The following is a 15,267-nucleotide window of genomic DNA, read 5'->3' as shown; positions in this document are numbered from 1 at the left end:
TTATCTGATACCAAGCAGCTTAATGCTGCATAATCTACCCAACCTGAAAATCCTGCCCCTGAGGACAGAAACCAAGAACCGAAAAAGCAGTTCTGGCCTCAGAGCCTGAAAGCCCTGGATGTGGGCTGTCAGGCTACATACAGGGAAAAAAAAATCACACAAGTTAGACGTAATCCTGTGCTGCGGGCCAAAGCAGGATGAATTAATATTGAATTAATATTATTAAACCGTATTAAGACATGCAAGCCAATGAGTACTGGTACAAGGTAGAGGGGAGTGACTGCTGAGGACCCTCCATCTCATTTGCAATAATGGTTAGTATGGCACAGGAGCCTGTCCACTTTGTACGCTGAATGCTGTCTAGGTCAGCAGAGAGAAGCCTGATGTAATGAACTATTCCTGGGTCTGTTTAAATGATCAATAGGAATTCATCACACGAACGCCTGCCCTCAGCAAAAGTAGAACCGGGATGCAGCAGAGTTAAAGACAACACCAAAGAGAAAAAACATCAACAACAAGTGCACAACCCCTGGTTTGCAAGGCTGCTCGGAGGACACATCTGCCTCTGCATAGAGGGAGAGCAGATGGGGGGAGAGAGAGAGATAAAGGACAACAACAGTCCAGGCGCTGTCTGAGAAGTTGGACTGTCCCTTCAACCCCAGTTTGCTACAGCGAGCAGCAGGCAGCAAACATCAGCTGCCATGACATCAGACTATTCGAGAGAGATGGGAAGAGGGAGTGATGAGCGAGGGTGGAAGTGGTGGGGCGTAGGGTGGGGGGTGGGCACAGTGCATTTGCAGCTGCTGCAGTCATCCCTGCCAGACACCTGCTCAGGCAGCGGGTGTAAACAAGATCATACGTAGCCCGCAAGCACTCTCTTTCTCCGTCTCTGCTCTCACCTCACACACACTCCAAAGATTAGAAAAGAAGAAAAAGCAGTCCCAGCTAGGCCAATATGCAGGTATGACATGACAGAAAATGAAAATAACAGAAGCACGAGGAGAAGCAGCCCTACCGGCAGGGAGAGACAGCGAGCAGCCCGGCATATGGTCGACACTGGCAGCGTGAAGGCAGGGGACCATCCTTCCACATTCACCTCCAGCTTCAGAGAGAGAGAGAGACAGCTCGGGCCCTGCTGTACTCTGAGTCCCCTCAACACCACCACCACCACCACTTTCTGTCACTCTCTCAGCATAGCCCCTCCTCTATTCCCTTTCTCTAACTCTCTGTTTCTCTCTCTCTAACCCCCACTCACTCCCTCCCTCTCAGTGGAGTTGTGTGTCCAGCCTGACGCAGCCCGGCAAGTCCTTGCCGCTCGCTGGCAGCACAGCAAGGTCAAGGTTTTTCTCTGCACCTAGTCCTTCACACTGACAGAGAGCGAGAGAGAGGGAGGCAGCACTGAGACCTGAGTGCGTGCAGCGGCTTATTCTCCTCTCTGGGCGAATGTGCAGTAATTAATGAGATGAACTGCTCCGAGTTTGATTGCAGGGAAACATGCAGACAGCAAAGTGGGAAATAAAGAGACGTAAACATCAGTGATTCTTCTGGGAAAATGGTGAATTTAATCCGTATGACTGAACAAGAAATGATCTGTTTTTGCTGAGTAAGCCTCTGAGTTTGATATTGTGAAGATTTTAGACTGACAGTGATGCCAATAACTGATAGCTTGCTTGGAGAAAAAAAAAAGTGTATATTTACTCCATTGAGCCAAAACAAAAAAAATATTACCTCCATGTTGTATGTGGGATCAATCAGCAGGTATAAAGATATGATTGAAAAAGGCAGGACCCAAACTGCAAAGTTCACATGATGGTAATTTGACAGTAGAGAGACCACATTCTGATGGTGGTGTGACTTACCATCAACAGCAGCAGGATGTTGGAGGAAGTGTTGGAATAAGCCTCATCCCATTCTAAGTCACAGCTTACATGACCTATAGGATGTGCTGCTAATGTCTTGGCACCAGATAGATAGAGGAATCTTCGAGGCCTGGACTCTAGAAGACCTGTGATCGGTTAGAGGTAATTTGGCTGCATGCAAAGACTGACAGCATATTAGCTACTTAGGTGGTCAGGATGCTTTGGCACATTGGTAACCTTTTGTGATTTGACCAATTTTAAATGCTTTCATTTAAGAACTTTGACTATTTGTGGATTGGAATGAAGTGGTATTTAAAAAGCCATATTACCTTTTTCACATGCATTTATGAATCCACGCACTTGAGCAATTTATCTACCTTGTATTACACTCATGGCAAATTTTGAATTACCAGATAACGTAACAACTTAACTGTGGAAACTCACAGAGAAACACACAGAGATGTGCCTTTACCTACCAGGAGGTTTGAACCAGCTGCCTTCTAGCTGTGAGATAATGCTACTTTTTGGATAATAACCCAAAGTATCTGAATTGAAAATACCTCCAAATCATTACTAAAGTTAAGTACTACCATTAGTACTGACTTTGAGCTCTACTTGGTTTCTATGTTTAGCTGAAACCCATTACTACAACACCACCACCATCAACAACAATAACACAGCAGCGTGGCATTAAGCCAATGGTCTAAATTTAGCTAAAACTGTGAGGTGATAAGCACTGCTGAAGCTGACAAAACTGGCTGAAAGGTGGTGATGAAGCACGCAGTCCTGCATCTGACAGACGATGGAAGTCAATTAAACAGACTAACAGAGAGAAGCGTTCTTTTTTTAAATGAAGGAGCTTCTAAGAGTGTACGACTCACTGTTTCGACAATGAACTGCAGCTGGCATGGAACGGCATTAATATCCTGAGCTCGTTTCTCTGTCCACTTGCTGAAAGTTTGCCAAGGGTCATGTCCTCTTCCAAGACTGGCACTCACAGGCTTGTGGCCACTACTGTTTATACAGCGAGACCACGAGAAACTGACATAAGGAGAGAGTGGAGACTACTTACTGTGCTCCTATCACTGGGCCTATAGGATTACTAGTAATGGGATTTCCCACTAATGGCTCCTCCTGACAGGTGGCGTCCCAGTTTAGATCACATCACCTAGGTTTAAATATTTCTCTTCCATGTGCTGCCAAAAAAAACTGCCTTAGCTGTTTACACCAGCGTGTTCCCTGCAGCGAGAATAAAAATAACTACTAGTAGCTTCAAATAATTCATTCTGCAAACAAGTGACACCGACATGACAGCACCTTGAAGAAAGCCAGATTACTGAATCAAATCGTGTTTTTAGTTTGCTGTTTCTAAAAGATGGAACTCAAGACAGCAAAAACAGAAAGACAGGGCAAACGGGTGGATTTGGAGTACATATACCTACCTATGTAGGCTAATACAATGCTAGGATTTTAGTCAGAAAACCTGAAGCATGGATGAGTTTAACCCCACAGCAGGTCAAATTATTTCCACTAAAATGCTCCAAAAGCCACAAACAGCATTACACAAGAGAGAGGTCGAGTTCAGAGAGGTATTAGCTGAGCTAACAAAAACCTAGCAGGATCCCATCTGACACTCAACGGAGACCGAATATAATAATGCACAAATTCGAGCCTGAACAAGTTTAAGAATAACCCCTATGAGCTTTCTGTGGGGAATGATGCAGTCAGCCTCACGGCAGCTATTTCAACTTCCACACTAGCTTCATTTCTCAGTCTTAGAAGTTGCTGTTCAGTTAGGGGAAAAACTGTATGTGCTCTCATATTAGCTTTAACAACACTAACTGAATTCCACCAGTCAGAAGCACAGACTGTATAAAAAGATATGGAATAAGCTCTGGGTCAGAAACATTGATTTGATTTTACATGTCCATCTAATGTATATCAGAATATCTGTTTTAAAGAGACACTCAGGAGTTGCTTTTAGCACCTTTCTCTTGAGCAAATGTACTTTTTCTGTTTCCACCATTTCTAGTGGGACAGAGTTGTAGCAGGCAGCCCTGAGATTTCCTCGACAATGTTATGCTTTCCTCACGTGTCTCTTCTCCAGACAAAGTTAACTAAGATACAGCTTGTCTGGCTGGTTGTGTCTCAGGCAGGGAAGGGAAGGAAAACAAAGGGGAGACGGAGAAAGACAACAATAGCTAGAGGCTACGTCATAATGTAATGGCGCTAATGAGGATAAAGGAGCTTGTTATCGTTTCTCCATAAGCCTCTGAAAGCAGGACAGCCTGTGACATCACAGGCATCAGCGGCAGCGCTTCAAATGTTGCAGAGCAAACCAGAGGAAGAGCACGAAGAAAGCCAGAGAGATCTTTCAGCCTTTTAAATCTAGCTGGAAAAGGCTGATAATTTTAAAAAAGTGCAATTTTTTAAAAGTATATTTTTTTAGTATATGGTAAGCAGGGCTCTAGAGTGCGACCAATTTGGTCGCAAATGCGACCAAATTTTTCAGTGGTGCGACTAAAAATAAATATTTGGTCGCACAGGTGCGACCAACTGTTCCGGTAACAAAAAAAAAATCTCTGTAACTCTCCGTGTGGTCAACAACAGACACACATTATGCCCCTATCGTGGACTAAACCAATCAGAGATAGTCAGGGGCGGGACCTCTCTGATTGGCCGTGGTCCAGTTGAAAGTGCAGGTGGAAGAGAGAGGTGAGTAGCTTGAATAAAGCGATATCAATTCATTAACGGATTCCACACAAAGACCTAAACACGGAGCGGACCCAACACATCAGAATCAGCTTCGTCTTTCTCGGCTTTCTCACCCGACGGCCTGAACACTACACGCTGTCGGAGCTTAGCGATTCTTCGGGTCCGCGCTGTGTTTACGTCTTTTTGCGCTGATTCTGAGCTGCAGGTTTTGTCTCTCTCCAACCAAAATTCACCGAGCCAGCAGCAAAAGAAGCAGCAAACTGCGCTTCACATTTGATCAATGTCGTCATGAATTCCCTCTGACTTTTGCTGTTTTGCTTCCACCACGATAAAAATCACACTTCCTGCACAGCTCTCTCTCTCTCTGTACTTCAGGAACAGTTTCCCGTCTCAAATCTGTTTTCTGCATTATTCATTCGCTTATTACCCACCAGTCTAGCGTTGTTTACAGCGCTTTTTCTTTTTTCACTTAAATGACCTCGGACAAGAAAGCCTAATTTCTGCTGTTCAATACTGAAGAAATTTAAATTTCTTAAAATTATGCAAAATTGCAGAATATTTTTAAGGTTATCTGCTATAAAAAGCCAGACCAGGAAAATCTCCTTCATGTTTTCCTGTGTTTTATTCTCAGTTACTTTCACACAAAGGCATCTGCTGTGATTTTCACAATTCTGATGAAGTCTCATGTGTATCAGTACTGATAAATGATCAGAATTATAATATTTCTGACTGTCTGAGGCTAAATTGAATCAAATCAGGACTTTGAGAACCGGAATTGAATGGATTATAGAAATCAGTGATGATACTCAGCCCTAGTGAGCAGCCTAGGCCTGAGAGAAGTGGATGTACTGTAGCTGTGGGTAATAAGAAAAGATGAAAAGAACTATTGATAACTTTTTTGTTAAGTTAAGGCCTGATCTGTCTGAAATTCATAGCCAGTGCTCTGACACGGTGCCATCAATATTTGAATGCTGAAAAAGCACAGTGTATCCAGAAAACACATTATATGCTGCAGTAAATGCACTGCCCAAGTGTCCCCTCTCCCCACGGCCTTTCAGCAGCAGACAGCAGCAAACAGGTCGTCAGAGGAGGCCAAGATGATGATTAAGTTTTTAACATTTTCTACAATATTGACAAAGCACTTTAAGCACAAGCTTGTTAGTTAATAATTTAGAAATTAATATTGTCTGTATGGACTTCCCCCCCAAAGAAAGTGCACATGTAAAACTGCGGTGTTAAGCGATGCGGTTGAAAAATTTGAGTGCGCCTAACTTTTGTGCCGGTACGCCTAAATTTTTAAAGTTAGGCGTACCGGTGCGCCCATGTCAAAAAGTTAGTCTAGAGCCCTGGTAAGACTTTCCAGTTTGAATCCAGTTTAAGTTTCTATGTGCAAGAAAGAGGCTCCTATTTATGTGTTTTATGTATAAAATAAATAATGTAGCTCTGACTTCAGATAGAAGAGATTCTTGGATGTTCCTTGTCCTATTTGGCAGTTTGAGGAAAAATTCAGAGCCAGTGCCTGATCTGGGACCACAAGATGGTAGTGAGACCTGCTATGGTCTGTGGTTCAGAGATGGTGGAACTACCAAAAAATCATGAGGTTGAGCTGGAGGTGGCAGAGCTGAAGAGGTTAAGATGTTCAGGTTTCCAATCAGAATGACCAAGAGTACATCACAGGGACAGCTCAGGTTGAGCAGTTTGGAGAAGGAATGATTGAAATGGTCTGGACATGTGCAGAGCAGGGATAGTGGATATATTGGACAAAGGATGTTGAAGACGGAACTGCCAGGCAGGAGGAAAAGAGGAAGACCACAGAGGGGGTTCTTGCATGTAGTGACATGCAGAGAGTTGATGTTATGAAGGAGGATGTTGGGGTTGTTGTGAATGGAGCCAGATGATCCCCTGTGGTGACCCCTGAAGGGAGCAGGTGAAAAAAGTTGAAACAAAAGTAGAAGAAGAAAGGAGGAAGAAGAAACCTGATCTGAAACCACTCCACCAAGTCTTGACTATCTAAGTACTGCATAATTTTAGAGCAGCATATTCACTTTGCTAAAACAGCAGTTCTTAGAAACAAGAACAGATTATATCAGGATGATAGGTGGTGACGTAATTATGAAGCTCTCTGGCTAGTTGGCTAGCTGCTTCTTAGATCATTCACAGGTTGAGCCAACAACACACTGTCCCCTCTTCACTCACATTTTCAGCTTCACTTACAGTTTATAAATCTCAACAAGCAGTGCCCCCAGAGTGTCAAGTCACTATATTCAGCAGCAAGTGCTCAGTGGCTAAGTTCTGGGTCTGGGCTGTAAGACTAATTACATGAAAATTAACCATATGGCAGTTATACATATTTGGTTTTACAGCTCTGTTCAAAGACTTCCACACCTATCCAATTTCATACCCTGAAGGCCAAAATACAGGGAGAGAAGCAACAAAACTCCCTTTAAAAATAGAGCAGATATCAACAACCATGACATGACATAGCATGAATAATATAAAGGGTTGAGGTGGGTTGCAAAGCACCTTGGAGTGACAGCAGCCACCGTGCTATACTGGCCTGAAGCAGCCAGCACTATGCTTCATATGAAGTTAGCCAATCATCATTTTTGCACAGTAAGACTCATGATCACAGGTTTGTGATGAATAAATCCAAACATTAGCCAATTAGCAACGCGCTGATTTTTCACATTTTGTTTGATATATTTTGTGTAATATTTTCGGATTTCTAAACTTTGGATTGAATTAAAGAAAAGAAATGTGAATGCATCATCTCAGAGTTGAGAACAGAATTACTGCAGGCATTTATTGAATACAAAGATGAATCCAGACACAAATAGGCAGGTTAAAGTTTATGTTGGCCGACCATTCTTAAGCTTAGTGTGAATGCATTTAAATGGAAGGCATTCACACAGAAAATGAGAGTTTATTGTATCCAGCCGACTTCTGAAAAACGGCCTTGAATGCATGACAACTAATGTGCGGACACAGAGTGATCTCAGAAACACGAGAGAGAGTGGAGTAGAAGTAAAGTCAGTGCCATACAGAAGAAGATCAAGGAAAAGTTTTAGGCGTGACATCCTTGAGACAGCTCAGACGGGGTTTGTAATTAGAGCTGGGCAGATGTAGGAGTTACATAACAGAGGTACAGCCTCGAGAAATAGTTGATGTAACAGAGCGTTTTAAATGATCAAGACTGGTTTCTCTGAAGCTCCGGGTTCACACTATGGTAACAGTGCTTCAGAACATAGTAGCACAGTGTAGTCCACTGAAGCGTACACTGTAAGTACTTTTGTGTGGTTTTCAATTAATATTTTCACACCGGGCAAACAATCCAGAGCAAAAGAAGCTGCAATTTCATCCTGATGAAGGCTGAGGTAGAAGAACTTTTACCATTTTCTGCCATCCATCTATTGTTAAGGTGAAAGGCAGGGGCCACCCCGGACAGGTCACCAATCTTTCACGAGGCTCCGATACACTCAGAGATCAATATAATAAACACTCTCTGACTCTGAATGTGTATGATAATCAACTATAACCACAGTAAATGTAAAATGTTTGTAGATTCAAAGGTTTTTGTGGAGAAATTCATATATGACTAACCTAAGAAAGGAATTTTATTGGACGCTAACTTACTGCTTGTGCATCATTGGTGTTTTAGAAATCAGCTTCTAAAGATAACAGAGCAAAAGAACCCAGCAGCTCATTTTTGGCCCCCAAGCAGCAATTTAATTTGGCTGTGCAAGTGATGGACTAAATGACTAATAAATATGGATGATCAACAGAATCAACACACCAGGCCTTTTAATTTATTTAAGCATCCATTTTTCTTCTTGCTAATACTTTATCACACTTTGCATAAGAATTTAGTTTGTTTCCGCACATTTTGTATCCACGTAATGTGATGTGTGCACACAATTTGGTGAGCCAAATGACACGAGTACACTGTTCTTCCTGGAAACCCTGGATCTTGGCACACGTGGGTGTGCTACTGTGACACCAGAATGCTTAAATACATTTTTAAAATCCAAAATATGTCTTTGAATAATGTTGCCACAAGCTTGCTTTGATAAAGAGAACCGAAACACAAAGATTTCATGTCATAATTGCCCGAGCTTCACGCCCTGAGCAGTTATCAAGCCTCTGCTTTGAGCTGCATTCACACACACACACACACACACTGAACACTGTCCAGACGTGTCTCATAGCAACAATATGAGAAATGGCTTGCTCCACCTCTTAAACCACAGCCATGCCTTTACTAGAATTAATAAAAAAATAAAGACATTTCACTGTGTTTCCCTCTGGATCCTTTGGTGGTTGAGCTGAGCTAACATGTACCACGGTCCCCTGTTGATTTTGTTTCCCTCTGTTGGCTGTGTTGCTAACTGAGCAGTAGAGGGCGTCATTATTCCAGTCATTCCAAAGAGCACTTTGACATTAAGAGCCAACAGTGTGATTAAAACTAGGTGAAAAAGCAGCATTCATTTGGCACATCAGAGTCTCCCATCGTCCAAAACGAACACCTGACTCTGCTCGCGTTACCCATGTCTTTCTCCTCGGGCTCAGGACATACTGGACGACGTAAACCTCGGGCCTTTGCCAGAAATTATAATTGGGGTGAGAGGACCTGCTTTCACATGAGGCAGAAATAGATTTTTCTTTTACTTTTTGTGTCACTCACTTTAAACAAAGCTTTGTCTCCTGTTAGAGTGAAGTCCCTCTTTCTTCTCCCACCAATTAGAGGCGAGCACGCTGAGCGAGGGGGAGGAGAGAGGACGGGCCATCTCCATCGGCCTGCTTACCACTCAGGGGAGCTCATTAGAGGCGCCCGCAGCCCAGCGGCTTGGTGTTGTGCTGGCACTACTTCTGACACCACATCAGCACTGTCGGCTTCAACGCCACGAAGAGAAACGAGTCGGCGTAAGAAAGCAAGACACCGTCTCCTGACAGCCTGTCACAACATTAAGGTGTCCAGATGTAACACGCTACTAAAGACAGCGCTCACAGCATGTCTGCTTTCTCACAGCGGCCTCCTGGAACCACAAATTGAATTGTGACTTTTACTTTTTGTGGTACAATGAATAAAGCAGCTCAAGCTGATAACGGCTGCACAAATCTAAGCAGACACTTCACACAGACCAGGTTGATGTTATCACTTTGATAGAAATGATAAGTCACTTCCTCAGAAAAGCACCTCTGTACAGGAAACAGAATCTGAGGAGAATCCTCGAAAATGAAACCAGGCCTTGCCCCACAGCCTGCGATATCAGGACGGACGCCGTCTGCAGAAAGGCAGCGAGGGCCTGGGTTGTGCTGCGTCAGGGCTTCTGTCGGAGCATTTAAACATCCGTCCACGCACATGTGAGCAAGCAGCAGGCTCTGCGCAGGATCCGGGATTCCCTCTAACACACAGCGGACCTGCTTCAAGCCACGAGGAGGCGGCTGCTTTGTTTTGGTACCAGGACCGACTGGCATTGTGTGCACTGAAATACGGTGCGCAGAAAGGCATGCAACGGTGCCTGCTGGATGGGGTCCATTGAGTCACCACGGCAACAGACGGCAGATGTTTGTGTGTTCTGGCAGAGCTGGAATTAATGAGTGTTTACCGTCAGGCAGCTGAGTGCCACCTCATGGCCCGACGCCATGCATCACTTTAAAGATAAATCTGATGTAGTACGAGAGTTCAATAAGAAGCGTACTGTTGCTGGATTTGTGAGAGAAACGTCTTCAATATAACAGTTTGGATGCTAACAAACCATAAATGCAGATGTACTGCTACTGACTGTAGGGAGGGGTTTTCATCAGATGATCTGATCATTTAAAAGCAGAGCCAGAGTGGGACAATGGCAGAATCATTCTTTGGAAAGAGTCTCCAAGTCTTTCTATAAGATATGAGAAGACTAGAAGCCAATCCCCCCCTTACCAATCCCCACTTCCCCAAATATTTCAGGCCTCTTTTTTTCTCTTCATCCTGAACTGAAAGGAGCATCTCAGTTTCATGCTCTCTCTCTCTCTCTCTCTCTCTCTCTCATACCCATTTACACGCACAGACACGCAAATCACAATCTGTCTGTGTAGAAGAAAAGAACTCTCACACTATGCAGCTTATCTGGGATTTTTTTGGGTGCGCTGCCTATGCCCCTCTCGCATGACTTATAAATTAATCAGTGTGTTCATGCGGCAATTTTTAATGCTGCTGCATAGAAGCAGTGCTTGAGTGTTCCTTGCATATTAGCGACCACAACAGACGTGCACTGTGTCCATTCCAACTGGTCCGTGTCTGAGCAAGCGTGTTCTGACACACTAGGGTATGCTAAAGACACGCAAGCCACGTGAACCTTAGGGATCAGTGGATTGCCCAGTGGGCTAAGACGACATATTCTTATGGCAGGTTTTCATGAAATGCAGTTTAATCTGATGCTATCTGCTTCTTTTCATTATGAAGAAGGCATTCTTTAGCATTGCTGCCTTGACGTTGGTTATTGAGAGATTTTAGTCCTGAGATCAAGTCTGCTATCGAACATGTGCCGTGCATGTGTGCATTCATTCCATAAATTTAAACATTTAAAAGATTTGCCCATATACAAAAAAACCTCTGTGGGGAGATTAAAGCACTCAAATCTACTCTGACAGAGTAGATTCAGGACAAGATCTTGGTTTGGGGTAAAATATGTCTCATCACAATAGCGATCCTGCATGCAGAAAAAAGGTGAGCTGGGAGTGACAGATATGTCTCACTAATAGCATAAACTGGTGCATCATTCACTGCTGCTAAAGGATACCTTGTGCAAAACAGACATGCCAGTGACTTTCACTTAATTGATGCCCCTTGAAGACATCCATGGATTGCATCATAAACAGCATCAACCAAGCAAGTGACTAATTGATGATCGCTGTGGCTGCTGTGACTCTGTGACGAGTCAGAGCAGGCTGTTTGAAAGACGAGTCTGTGGAGGATACACGGACAAATTTATCGTTTTAAAGGAAATATGTTTCTGCTTCTTTATTATTTTGAATGATACACCTTGGAAAGTTCACGGGCAACAGGATTCTGATACATTGGCCTAATCCAGGGATGTCAAACATAAGGCCCAGGAGCCAGAGTCAGCCCCAGTCAATGTGGCTCATTGGATGGCTTTGAAAAATGTGAAGTAGGACATAAATTCTGGACTTTTCACTCTATTTTTTTTTACAAGTTTTATAGCTTTTCCTAGTGACAAAGATGTCCCCCATGGCCATTCATACTACACCAAATTGTGTAATTACAGAGTTCTTAATTTTACACATTTACTTCTAACAATTTAAGCCCAAAGAGGGGTGCTGACAGAGCAGAGCATTTTTTTTATCATGTAGAAAAACTGAGACTCAATGTTGAAACTTCACTTCTTTTTCTCATATCAAGCTATCTCTAACCCTAACCAAATAAGATCAAAGTGGGCTGTACGTGGCCTGCAATGTAAAATGACTTTGACATTGTCTTAAGTTAGAAACAAATCAAGGTATGTAAGTGTTTAAAAAAACCGCTTTGACCCATGTTTCAGGTTTAAACAGGTCAGCAAATGGGCTACTGAATCATGTGCAAATGTATTAAAGCTAAACTTGTAAGACTAAAGACTTGGACAGGAATTTCCTTTGAGCTTTAGTGTTCACCTGCCACGATCAGTTTGGCGGCCATTTATATTTAACAAGTATGCAGGATGCACCATAACAGCTGAACACATTTCACACAGCACACACACACAGCTACAGCTGAGCGGCAATCAAACAGCCCGGCAAAAACCCACTACCTTTAGGTCCTGGCTGCTTTGCGCAGCCAGATATTAAGTAATGTGTGGCATGCTTCTGCACTGTCACTACAAAGCATCCTTCCAAAGTGCTGTCTCTGGTGAAAAATGATGATTCAGCGACATCTGTGACGAGGTTTTAGTCAAAGAGTGAAAACAAACCTTTGAAAAAAGAACAAATAGAAATAGAATACAACAAAAAGTCCACAAATTGTTTGCATGGACTTCCTTCAAAGACAACTCGTATTGATGCAGCATGAGAGCTCATTTCTGCAAGAGAGCTCTTGTCACCGTGACTTGATAGAGGCGATCGGATGAAAGCTGCCGGCGTGAAGCACAAGCAGAACAATATGATTGTTAGAGACTCTTTGAAGAATTGTTGTTTTCAAAAATGAGAGTGGTTAAGTCACGAAAAGGAAACAATATCACAGAAAGTGGTGGAAAATGCCAACGACAGCCATTATGTCTCTGATGTCCATTTTCATTTGAGCTGTGTGGATAATCTGCTATGAATTTCTAATGGGCCCGGGCTCTCCTGTGTCATCAAATACTTTATCTGTACAATCCATCAAAGGGACACCTCTGCGGGCCGAAATGGAGACTAGGAAGAAACCATAAAAGGCTGCACATAAACACGCAACCGCACACTTATGAAAACATTACTGACCTCCGGTGTAATTATATCTCCACCTGCATCCCTCGGCTCTTCAATCAAAAATGACAAACTGCCGGCAAGCAGGCCCATTTTCCTAGTCTCTAATAAAAGTCTCCAGACCACACCCACTCCCACAGAGTGACATTAAAAGCTAATCAGATATTAAAAGGCTTTTCATTAGGGTCCAGAAGAAGACAGACTGGTGTGTTGGGACCACTAACTGAGCAGCAGGGCTTCCCAGTAATTACCACTGGTCCACCACCTGCACCCTCCCTCCCCAGTCACACTACCATCTCATCCTGCTGCTCATAAAACATGCTTCCACACAGCTGTGCACATCTACTAGCCATAGACCCTATCTGAGACAATGGACCCCTGGAAACGTCACATTGAGGACGCGAGGGCCGTTTGCAGTCAGTTTGAATCTCTGCGTGGTGGTTTCACAGCTGTTTTCATGTTTTGTTAATTTGTGATTTTTTTTGTGCGTTTCTGTGGAAATGTTGTACTTGTTTATAGCCCTTACTCTGTGCTTTTATTATTTTGTGTAGCATTGCTGGAAAACTCATTGTGCAATAAACTTGGTCATATACTCTGGAGAGTGTATGACTACATTCAAACAGTGCACACACAAATACAGGATTTATTTTATTATCTGAAATCTCGTTAAAAACATTAGTGAACCATCACCACTCCCAAGGAAACTTTGTCTTTTGTGACTTCCTTCTTGGACCCTATTATGTCAGTTTCTATAGTCACAGAAGTCACACATTTGAATCCTGTAACACCATGAAAGTTGGGCACTGGTGGTGTTTGCGATAGCAGATTGAAAGTTTGATTTAAAATTATTCTGATTCATTAACATGCATGCTGGTTAATAGTAAGCAGCCAATGCACGGGTTTCACTAATCTAATTTTACTTGTAGACTTGTTTTGTAGATAGTGTTGTCACGACTGCTGCGGCAGCCATGTGAAGTCGAAGGGAAAAGGACCCAATCGCAGGCACTGACGATGCAATGAGTGAGCTTTATTGACATGAGGTAATAATACAGACAGAGCCAAGATGGGACAGACGGAAGCTAAGAACAAACCTAAACTGGGACAATCTAACCAACAAATCTAAAACCATAACTCACAGGAAAACATAAAGAGTGGAACACAGGATGACACGTGGAGGTAACGCAGACGGACCAGTAACAAGCAGAAGAAAACACGGGGCTTATATACACACAGGAGCAATCAGGGAATGGGAGACAGGAGGGAAACACAACTGGGAGAAATCAGAGCTGACGAGACAAGAGGAAGCAAAACCAGGCACACTACACACAGGACAGGGACTATCAAAGTAAAACAGGAGGTACAACAGGCACGCAAAAACACGAGACATAAGACATGGCAACAGGAAGGAAACACAGAGACACAGAACAAAAGGAGCTCAAAATACAAAACAGAAACCAAACCTAAGAACAAGAAAATCTTAACATGAATTAACTTTAAACATAAGATAATAATCCAAACCAAAACCACAGGTCCACAGGCTCAGGACAAGTGTAGGAACATTTCAGGCATTTCTAAGTGATAATGATTTCAGCTGTAATCACCTTTCAACATTTTCTTTTTTCTTTTTCTGGCTTGATTTTAAATGAGCCAAAAACGCGAGAGCATAATTTGCAGTCATTTGGGGTTGCAGCACTGCAGAAAATGTGCTTATCTTTGTTGCAAGAGGTTTGGCACAAAAGGCCCGAACAGTTTTCTGCATCACACTCCACTGAAGAGAAATGTCATGCAAAATAAATTAATTAATTTAAAAAAAATGAAGGATGTCCTTGAGCAAATTCTGACATTGTGGACAGTTTGTCCTTGGGGGACAGTTACCAACACGGGCTGCTCGAGTTTACTCTTGTGACGACGTTCAGAACATACGCAATATATATTTACTTCTCCATAGCAGTGCATTCACTGACTGTCATATGGACAGAACTGTAAAGCGTCTGTCGCCAAGTCCAGCTTCACTTCTTTACTGTTGGGCCTGCTGTACAAAGCAAGCATGGCCCGCTACACTGATGATTAGTGATGTCTGGATGAGCAGCAGGCGATAAGGCAAAGACTCTCCCACCCCCTTCCACTCCCCCACCCCCAGAATCCCCCCACCCCCCGCCCCTCAATCTCCTCCGCATTAATTATGACATTGGTAATAAAGGAAAGTGTTTAACGGGCAGGAATTGCAAATGAGTGGGAATTGATTGGGCCTTCTCTC

At 43.1% G+C, this 15,267-nt stretch overlaps 1 protein-coding gene across 6 annotated transcripts in view; it reads right to left on the bottom strand.

Moving 5' to 3' along the window:
* Positions 1–15,267, bottom strand: part of iqsec1b (IQ motif and Sec7 domain ArfGEF 1b) — a 250,951-nt gene that overhangs the window by 44,985 nt on the left and 190,699 nt on the right. Inside the window, exon 1 of one of the 6 annotated variants that reach the window (XM_086291213.1) lies at positions 2,741–2,927. The exons of 4 other annotated variants lie outside the window; for them this stretch is intronic. In XM_086291213.1, the coding sequence (XP_086147339.1) occupies positions 2,741–2,832 (92 nt within the window). In that variant the 5' untranslated portion in view covers positions 2,833–2,927. Of the gene's footprint in view, positions 1–1,015; positions 1,345–2,740; positions 2,928–15,267 lie in introns of those variants that run through there. One more of the 6 variants, XM_086291214.1, reaches the window with a different exon arrangement.

The sequence above is a fragment of the Aulonocara sp. 'chitande type north' Nkhata Bay genome, linkage group LG5 (assembly GCF_057382095.1).
Source record: "Aulonocara sp. 'chitande type north' Nkhata Bay isolate Kocher_YH1m ecotype deep benthic linkage group LG5, A_spYH_male_GT1.1, whole genome shotgun sequence".
Lineage (NCBI taxonomy): Eukaryota > Metazoa > Chordata > Actinopteri > Cichliformes > Cichlidae > Aulonocara > Aulonocara sp. 'chitande type north' Nkhata Bay.
Note: the sequence above shows the minus strand (reverse complement) of the source record. Positions and strands in the feature narration are given on the sequence as shown.